The following is a 10,325-nucleotide window of genomic DNA, read 5'->3' as shown; positions in this document are numbered from 1 at the left end:
CTGCAATGTTCACAGCACAACTGAAGTCTTTAAATAAAAATCTATTTTTTATTTTTAGCAAAAAAGAAAAAGAAACCTCACGTTCCTGGAACAAGGAACCCACAAGCAAAAAGCATTTAATATGTATTGGTGAGGCCCTCTGAGAAGGTAAGCATCACTTACTTCCTTGAAATTAGTCAAGAAATGGGTGATTGAAGACAGGGGGAAAGGGTTGTTGATCTTTATATATCTTTTCCCCTTTCCTGGCATTCTTCTGCTTTTCTGGAGGGAATAAACTGAGGATTGCTTTCCATTTGGCTACTGAAGTCTTTTCTTGGTAGTGACTGGTAGCAGAAGTGAAGCAGATTACCATCAAAGCCCAGGAGTTCCTGTTTTCCAGATCCACCTGGCTGACTCCTCTGTTACTCTTCTCTGCCTTGCTTAGTACAGACCAGAACTTTTCCTCTTAGATCCTAATTTGAACTTTCTCCCTCCACTCTAGAATACCTACACATATAATTCACACATGGTATTTTCTGTTCGATTTTACTTTTGTCACAAAACATTCTTTTTCTGATGTAACATTCATATCTTGTACTTAGTTATATATTCAATCGTACAGTTAATGATAAAAATGTATCGCATTGGAATATTATATATCCTGTGAGTAATAAAGCTATTATTATAACCATGATGCATTTGTATATCTTGGTACGTCCATACTTACACCTATATCGACATGACAGTTATATATTTCTCTAGAGAAATACCTATTGACATATTGATAAATAAAGAGTCCTTTGTTACAACGTAAGCCTCATGTTTAAAATACATTTGTTGTTAAGGGAGAGAAAATTGAAATATTTAATTACAATATTTGAGTTTCTTGAGGTATTAAGACTTTTGCAATGATGAATAGGGTACAAATACATGTATATCATCAGCATGTTTGGTGTTTAATCCTGAGGCTTTCAGTTCCTGCCTTTGCTGTTTGCCCAGGGCGGCAGGAAGGCATGGTCTGGGTTTGGCATGAACTGGACTTGGTCCAAGATAGAAGATGCCACATAAAACACTAAATGGACTTGAAATGTATTTCATCTTTGGCATGCTCTGATATTTATCTTTGTTCTGTCATCACTAAGTTTACCACACCTAACCCATGATGAGAAACGGTGGTGTATGAGTAGGTATAAAAACTCTCGTTACAGGACTCCTTGAGCATCTGTTTCTCCAGGATGACTTGTCTCCATTTCTAGGTTCCCAAATCATTACCATGAAGTTGACCTCTTTGTACTTGGTTGTGACACTTTGTGTCCTCTGCAAAGGTAAGGGACTAATGGAAAGAACCCTTTCTCATTTGATAGACCCGTGGGTATATGTTCTCATTTGGTGTTGTCTACTTCCAACATTTTTCTCCTTAGAAAATCTTTCCTACATTTCAGAGTAGTATAATCAATGTAAAAAAACTGGAATTTAACCCTGTAGGATGTTATTTCAACTTTAACAAGCCTGTCTTAAGGAGATATATATTTATCTGCTTAGAAGTGTCAGTGAATAGGTTACTCAAGGTGCATATAGTGCTATTGTTTGTTACTCATTTTCATCACAGTTCACCCTTTAATGGCTATGTTGGAGTTATATCCACATTAAGACTAAAGACCAGCACTGTTAGTAATTTTTGTTGTCACAAATCATGAAACTATATCTAAAGGACTGGTGCATCCCCGAAAATATTTTTTGTAGGGAAAATTTCTTTAACGTCTTTCTCAGATATTCCAGTCAATTTCAGAAATTAATTGAAAAGTAAGACATTATTAATTAATTTTGTTAATTAAAAATTCAGAACAATGAAAAAATCTTTAGTTTCTGAATGGGGCAGAAGAACAATAACATCCAAACAAAGGAAAAAGGTCTGCAAAAAGAAGATTCATTCTACATCTAGTCTTAAAATCTATTTTCTAAATTTAGGAGTAGGGTATAATTTACTTCTCTCTGAGGAGCCAGAATAGAGGGGACTACAATTATTTGTTTTAAGAGAAAATATATCTATTCTTAAACTAACTACCTGGGAAATCATCTGATGGACCATTAGAAAATAGTTACTTTTTAAATAATGGTGATTTTCATAACCTTATATAGTATTTTGCTATATATTTTGCAAAACTTAAAATATTTTTTGCCTTTACCTAAATGTATCTCTTATTTGTTAAGTAACAGAGTAAAAACACATTATTTTTAAAGATATATCACAATAAAAATGTTTTAAATGTATTTGTCAAAGTGTATTAAATTCACCAGAGAACTAGAGAATGCTTCTAAAATAATTTCTCAGATATCCATAATCATTCTAAGAAATGATTACAAGTATTTCAATAGAAATTTCATAGATTGGTGATTTACTGACAAAATTAAGAGTTTTTATGTATTTATTTATAAGCTTATTGCAGGAAACAGGAAAGACCTGGAACTGCTCCTCCCAGAAACTCCAAGTGCTTTAGTTAAGGTGACTTTGTATTGCCCTTCATCAACGGGGCCCATGTGCCAAACACAGATGTCTTTCCTTTCCAGTAGGTGACAGGATGGAAAGGCTTGAGAGCTGGAAGGGGAAGAAGGCAGATATTGAAGAGGCACCCGTATAATCAATCAGAAGAAAAATTTGTATTGTTGAACCAACCATAACTGTATAGAAGAAAAATAAAAATAGTTCTCTGACTAATTGGAAAAACTAAAGTGATATGAGATATAGTTTGACATGAAGTAAATAGGATATTTAATTCTTATTTTCCCCAGGATATTCCATCATCTCTGTAGATTAAAATCTATACAGTTGATTTTCTTTTTTCTTTTTTAAATCTAATTCACTATTTATAAACACATTAACTAGAAAATGTTTAGGGAAAATAAAATCAGGTGAAATTTAGATAAAAATACATTTTAGATTTAAAGCTGTAAGAGGTTTTAATAGTGTAAAAAAGATTGAAGTACTGATAATATTAATTTGTGGCTTTAATTTACTTGACCTTATATTTCTAAGACTGAGTTGACACCGAAAACTTTCATTTAAGTATGTTAACAGGAAAAATGTATTACTTGGATCTATTTAGATGTTATTTAATAAATAAAAAACTCTAAAATAATAAATTAGTATTGAAATCTAACAATTATTTGGTACAAAAAGTATATGGCTTACATTGAATTTAAAAGAAGAACGAAAACAAAAACATTCTCATTGATTTAAAAATATGCTATAGAGAAGTATAAAATGATCTGTTTCTACTTTTTTCATTTTTTATAGATGGTGAAGCCTCATCTAACAGCACAGAATCAGGTCAGTACCTTTCAGAAATTAATCTTGATTTAAAGATATCAAGGAGGTCTCTGAACCTGCTTTTGGAATCCAGAAGTATGTTTCCAGCTACACTGAGATATAAATGACACACTATGTAAGTTTATGGTATACAGTGTGATGGATGATTTACTCTACATATATAGAGAAATGATTACTGAGTTAAGGTTAGTTAACACCTCCATCACCTCACATAATAACTAATTTTCTTGTGGTGGGAATGTTTAAGATCTACACTCTCTGTGACTTTTTAATATATAATACAGTGTTGTTAACTATAGTCACAATACTGCACAGTGGATTCCCCAAACTTATTCATCTTATAACTGGACTTTTGCACTTTTTATCAACATGTTCCTCCCCTACCCCAAAGCTCTTGGCAATTACCATTCTAGTCTTTGTTTCCATTGGGTTAGATGTTGTTAGATTTCACCTATAAGGGAGATCATACAGTAATTGTTTCTCTCTGTTTGACTTATTTCATTTAGCATAATATCCTCAAGGTTTACCCATGTTGTCACAAATGACAGTATTTCCTTTTTTATGGCTGAATATTATCCCATTCTTTTAGCCATCATCTATCAATGGACACAGGTTTCTTCAATATCTTGGCTATTGTGAATAATGCTGCTATGAACACTGGGGTACAAATATCTCTTTGGGATAGTGATTTAATTTTTTTGCTGGGTCATATGGTGGTTCCATTTTTTATTTATTGAGGAACCCTCCAAACTGTTTTTCATAGTAACTGTGCTAATCCATATTCCCACCAACAAAGAATACAGAAAATTTATGTGTTTCACACACACCTGATTTGTGAGTGAATTATCAGGACTCCTTGATCATTTATCACACATAATTGTACACTCCTCAGACAGAATTTTGATCAATGTAATTCACTTTGTATTCACTATGCTGAGAACAGTGGCTGTAATGGGACAAGCAGTCAGTGTACACTTGTTTTGAATTAATAAAATAATTTGGAAACATAGGTATGATTTTTTATGTATAACCAAATCCTTTACAAGGTGTACTTTCTGAAATGAACCAGAGATATCCCATCTTACCCAAAAAGACAAGGGACTTCTAAACATAGTTTAACTTTTTTTTGAGGACATCAAAATGAATACCAATGATCATATTACGTATCATGCAGTGGTGCGCTTGGAATGTACTGATGCGTACAAGACAGTTGGTCCCTACTTGAGAGATGGTTTCTGAGTTCCTGCATCTGCTTTTGAGTTGACTTTCTGTCTCTCCTAAACATACAGCTTTATGTGCTCATACGATCATTACGTCTACTTTTTTTTTGTACCCAACTCCAATTCTTATTTCAGTCTGCTGGGGTGAGAACACCATTGATCCAAGCTTATTAACAGTGTTTGTGATAAGAGAGTGTACTTTGAGGGAGGCCCTGTGGAATTGTTCCTGATGGGTAAAAATTCATTGGTGGCTTTATGATAACTTTGTTTGTTGCAAGAGGATTTGAGGAAGATTTTGATTGCAACTTTTATTTTAGAGAGAATCCTCCAAGTATTTAATCTATGTGGAGAATATGTAATTGTACATTTTTAAGAAACACTTATATTAAGTGTCTCCAAATCATATCGCTAAGCCATTTCTTCACTCTCTGACAAAATGTGTATGCATGTACTTGTGTGAGTAAGTACACGCAATTTGGTTTTGGTGACAATTGATTAGAACACACAGGAAAACCTTTATCTTTTAACTGGCTGTGTTTCCTGTTTGTCTTAATTTACACCAATAGGTCAGAGATAGGTTTGCTGACCATAAATCCTGGATTTTTCAGGACAGTTCCAATTGTTAGAAATTTGTCTTAGTATCCAACCATATGCTGACTCTTTACTTCAATAATGTAATCAGTTTGGGTTTAGGAAATTTGTAGAGATTACAGAGTATGGAGAAACACTAAAAAAAAATAACCAACAGATCTGCAATCCATTAAGTCCTAAAATAAAAATATTACCCAAAGTATTTTTTGAAGATTCTTGAATATGTAATCAATATGCAACTTTATGCAAAATTCTATTACCATACTTAAGTAGTATTTAATTTCACATAATTACTAAGAAGGTTCTTTTGGATACTAATGCTTTGATGTTTTTAGTAAAGTATCTTTATATCTCTAAATCTAATTTAAAAGTGTGCTTATATGTAAATTATGTTATGTGTTGTATTTACTCTTATTGTGAATCTTTGACTCAGCTGTATGTACTACATAGCTTGACAAGTTTGCAAATGTGTACGCTATTTATTTAAATATGAAAACGATTCACCTTTATTCATAATAATAACCCTTAAATCATTTGTAAGTTATGTGTATATTAATTTTATGGGATCCAACTGTAAAATAGCAATTATGGCCATCTGTTTCAAATTAAGTAAATTTAGTTCTACAGTATTTTTGTCACATTAAAAAATCCTTTAATTAAAACATCTGAATTTCACCAACTGAATAATAATTAATGCTTTGAGGCACCTTTTCAGTTATCCCAGAATTACTGTATTTTGCTGTGCTCTAATTCATGCCTCTAGGCTGTGCTCCACACTGGCTGGAGGACAGGCAGAGGTATTCCTTTTATAAGGGTGCCCTGGAGGGGTACAAACATACCAGGGTCAATGGGTAATTACATATTCATGCCTGAGTACTGAATTCAATGAGCACATCTGTGGGAGCACCTCCCAAGGACAAGAAATGGCTGTAATCAAGACTGACTTTCTGTTGGAAAATCTGCCAATGCTCTGCTAATGACAGCAACTCTCCCCCCCCCTTTCTTTTCAGATGATGAAATAGCTCAAAGCAGTTCAGGTAAATTTCTTGCTTTTTTTTTCTTAAACTGTTTATACCAAATAATAATAACACAGCAACGGTACTTTTCTTTGAAAATAAGGAACGTCTTCCTGGAAAAATCAAAACATTTAATGAAATATTCCTTATTATTACAAAGAAACATACTCTAGTGTATTTTTGTATAATTTGGATCCGACATTTTAATATTTAATCAGTTATTTTAAAAGATGGTGGCATTTGAAATGGAAATTTGCTCCAGTTACTAGCTTTTCTACAATCACTCAAACCCCTAAGAGAAATGTGGATGTACATTTTACTTCTACTTTTATTGACAGAACGTGCTTTCATTCTGCACGCTGGGATTAGTTCCTTAGTGATCTATTTTAGTTAAAACTGATCTAGCCCCAGTAGCTTTATTACTGATTCCTTTGGACAATTGAATATCACTGAGTATTATCCACTATTTTATTTCCCTGCCCATCAAAAGGAAAAGTAAGCCACAGCAAATCAAGACTGCTTTCATGGGATTTTTCTTAACTCTAACAATAGTATTTTTTTTTGCTAATGTCAACATAGATTTAATTTCATTCCAGTCTAATGTATATACTAATTAAAATAGCCCAAGGTTACATTTATACATTTTTCTTACAGTGTATTTTATATCTCTGTGTCTTTCTACAACCTAAATACAATAAAAGATAATTGCAAGATGTTTTCATCATGGTGAAATGCAAGCAAAGAATAAGCAGCAGGTCCATTGTCCTGTGTAGACAGTGATCACTTCTCTAGAACCACACACGGACCTCACAGGTTCTGTCATAACGATATAGCAACCGCTTGTCTACTTGAAAGCTGATTGTTAATTAGAATAATTTGGGGCATATGAGTCTTTAGCATTCTCCTAAAAGTCTTCATTCAAGAAATTAGAGTGAGGCAAGGGAGCTCTTGGAATTCCATAGTTCTGTGAAAATCCTCTGAAATTATGAGCAACTGAGTTTATTCCTTTGTTTTTCAAGGAATCATCCAGGTTTTGGTATTACTGAGAAGGGGCTTGTGGGTCTCTAAGCACAGAGCTGCATCGGATAAATAAAAATGCCAAGCAAGGAATCCTCAACCAACCACTCAACCAGCCAACGAACTCAGAGCTGTGTTATTCCCCACCATCTTCATTCCTTAGTAAAAAAATAAAGCTAACATATTATACAAAAGGTTCTGTAGGCCAATATAGAACTTTATGTTTTTGGTTTTTAAATTGAAATTATGTATTTTTAAAGGATTTTATTTATTTTTAGAGAGAGGGGAAAGGAAGGAGAAAGAGAGAGAGAGAAACATCCATGTGTGGTTTCCTCTCACATGCCCCCCACCAGGGACCTGACCTGCAACCCAGGCATGTGCCCTGACTGGGAACTGAACTGGCGACTCTTTGGTTTGTGGCCCACACTCAATCCACTGAGCTATACCAGCCAAAGCAGAACTTTACGGTTTTATATTCTTTAATTTTACTGATTTCAAAAACATAACTGGTTTGTTGCCATTACTTTTATAATCCCCCTTTCCATACAGCTCACCCATAGTCACTGATCCAGCAATTTTTCTCCACGGGGCAAGGGTGGAGGAACAAAATCATGTCTATTTCTCTTTTCTAGTCCATTTTATGATCCAAAGTATAGGCTAACTCTTCCAAAAATTTGCCAAAAGTGTGCAAAAGTAGTACGACCTTACTCTGAAATGTACAAATATATTCTACTTCTCTTTGAGATATGAAATAGAGAAACACATTTTATTTATTTTTAAGCATTGTATAGACAACCTCTCTTTAAGCAAGGTTAAGGCAGTGTGCATCTTGCTTGAAAAAAGAGTTTCTTGGCATATTTTACCATGTGATCTTGTGCAAGTTATTCCACCTCTTTTAAATGCCAGTTTTCAATCTACAAGTGAGAAACAAGAATAGTATTGGTACTTACCTCATCAGAGAGTTGTGAGGATTAAAAGGGTTAGGCACATAAAGTGCTGTTACACATTGAGGAGGTGGTACATATGTGAAACCTACTGGCCATTACTACTAGTGGCTCCAGTGGCAATATTATTTTAAGCAAATTTTATATAATCAAAAGGGATAAAATGGCTGATAGAAAGAAACGTGGCAATGGCCAAAATCAATGGTCTGGCTAAGATTCCAGGCTATTTATTTCAACAATAGAATAAATAAATTCAGAGGAAATGTTGGCCTAACAAAATGAAGGATCTCTCTGTGGGGTTGAACTCAGTAGAGGTGTGGTAAGTGTAGTGAATACTATAGTGAATTTAATAAGTGAAACAAAATACTTCTGCATGAGTTTGATATTACAAGTTTGGTGAAGAAAATGAAATATATTAAAAGATACTGTCTTTCCAATTGAATATTAACTATGTGCCAAAACTGCACAAGGTGCTCTCATCTCATTTAATTAATAACCATATTATGAAATATTGTCTTATTCACATTTATTTTATAGTCTCCATTTAATAGAGATAAGGAAATTTGGTTTCAGAAGTATTAAATAATTTTTTCAAAGCAATCCAAAGGCACAGACAGGAACAAGAATATAAGTGCAGGTCTACATAGCACAAAAAGTTTACCAACATTTCAAAGAAGTAGAGAAACAACTCACAAGTTTTCTAAAGTAAATAATCTTAAAAAAGAGGAGGGAGTCTCTTTTCCTTTATTTTCAACAGGAAGAATTAAGTCTTATTTTTAGTTGTATTTATTTTTACATAGTCTTCATACTTTACTTAGAAATCATGCATTTCATTTCTTTGTCTAGTCAATGACCAAAATGCATGTCCTTTATAACTTTACAGAAATAGTGTTTTAATTAAGGCATTATTACTTCTAAAGTATTTTAATTTTATTCTAGAGATTTAAAAAAAGTGTAAATGGTATGACAGACAGCATAATACACCTCATGGAATCTAGTATATATTACTTTAACAAGAGGTTTTCGTTGATGAATGAATTTTCTAAATAAATATTAGTTGATGGTCCTCTGTGGTTTAGGCACTGTTCTAGACACCTGGGATATCTCAGCAAATAAACCAGGCAAAAGAAACGTGAGTTTATGGGGCTTGAAATGTAAAAGGAGAAAGGTATATGACACGGTGATGAAATCTGGAACTAAATTAGAGTCATGTAATAATGATTAGGACTGTGAGAATAGGGGTGAGTTTGCAATTTTAAATTTTCAGAGTATGCCTCATTGAGATGGCTTTTTAGATAATGCTTGAGGTGAATGCTACAATTAATTTATGTGTAAATACTTTATAATGTTTTCTTTGAAAAGGTAGAGAAAAGAAAATTAGGTATGTTATCTTAATATTACCAGCTATTACTGAGCCAAGGACAGTGTGGATCCAACCCAACGTAGTATGTTGATGGGGAAGGCTCAATGCTGAAACTTGGTAATAGAGAAGGACGCAGACGGGGAATTCTCTGAGAAAAGAATTTCTAGGACACACCAGTTACACCTTCCCAGCTCTCTACATCTTTCTTGAAGTCTTAGAACTAAGACAAAAAGATATGGATATGGCAATTATGTCATTCAGTCATATATGTTGTTTTGAGTGCTGCCGGAGTAACGACTTATGCAAAATGAAACACGACTTTTCATGGTGTCACAATCAAATCACCTTATTGGATTAGTAATGCTGTCTTCAAATAAAATCTCCTGTTACTCACATTAGGTGACTTACTGGTTGGAGGTTTGTCCTTTGATGACTCAAACAGAAGAAAGAAATCTCTTGTGGCTTCACTCTTTATCACTGAAATGGTTCTCCAGGGAAGGCTGAAGACAGGTGGAGAGACCATTGTGATACCAAGGGTTTAGTGTTAGACAACAGCCCAGCAGGTTCTGTTGGAGAAATAGGCTTACCTAAAAAACCAGTGTTTCTTTCCCCATTTGGGAGAATCTGATAATCTTTTACTTGCCGTGCATGGCCTTAATAGGAACAGTGGAGTTCTAATAATCTAAAGTCACTAATCCCAGTGCCATCAAAGCTGATGAATTCCATCTCTAGAGAATTTTGGCAAAGATGTTTCCATTAAACCTAAGTTTTCCTGATACGTTTTAATTTATTTTCTCATCTTTCTACCTGGTACTATTATGATGGTGATCAGTCATTTTTATAAAGTATCAATTACAAATTTGAAAA

The 10,325-nt window shown here is 33.7% G+C and overlaps 1 protein-coding gene across 1 annotated transcript in view; it reads left to right on the top strand.

The window, feature by feature from the left end:
* Positions 1-1,080: 1,080 nt before the first annotated feature.
* LOC114513809 (mucin-19) overlaps positions 1,081-10,325 on the top strand; it is a 146,802-nt gene continuing 137,557 nt past the window's right edge. The window contains exons 1-2 of the mRNA XM_036016724.1: positions 1,081-1,304; positions 3,275-3,307. Of these exons, the coding sequence (XP_035872617.1) occupies positions 1,253-1,304; positions 3,275-3,307 (85 nt within the window). The 5' untranslated portion in view covers positions 1,081-1,252. The remainder of the gene's footprint in view (positions 1,305-3,274; positions 3,308-10,325) is intronic.

The sequence above is a fragment of the Phyllostomus discolor genome, chromosome 2 (assembly GCF_004126475.2).
Source record: "Phyllostomus discolor isolate MPI-MPIP mPhyDis1 chromosome 2, mPhyDis1.pri.v3, whole genome shotgun sequence".
Classification (NCBI taxonomy): domain Eukaryota; kingdom Metazoa; phylum Chordata; class Mammalia; order Chiroptera; family Phyllostomidae; genus Phyllostomus; species Phyllostomus discolor.
This window is presented reverse-complemented; position numbering and strand designations above follow the sequence as displayed.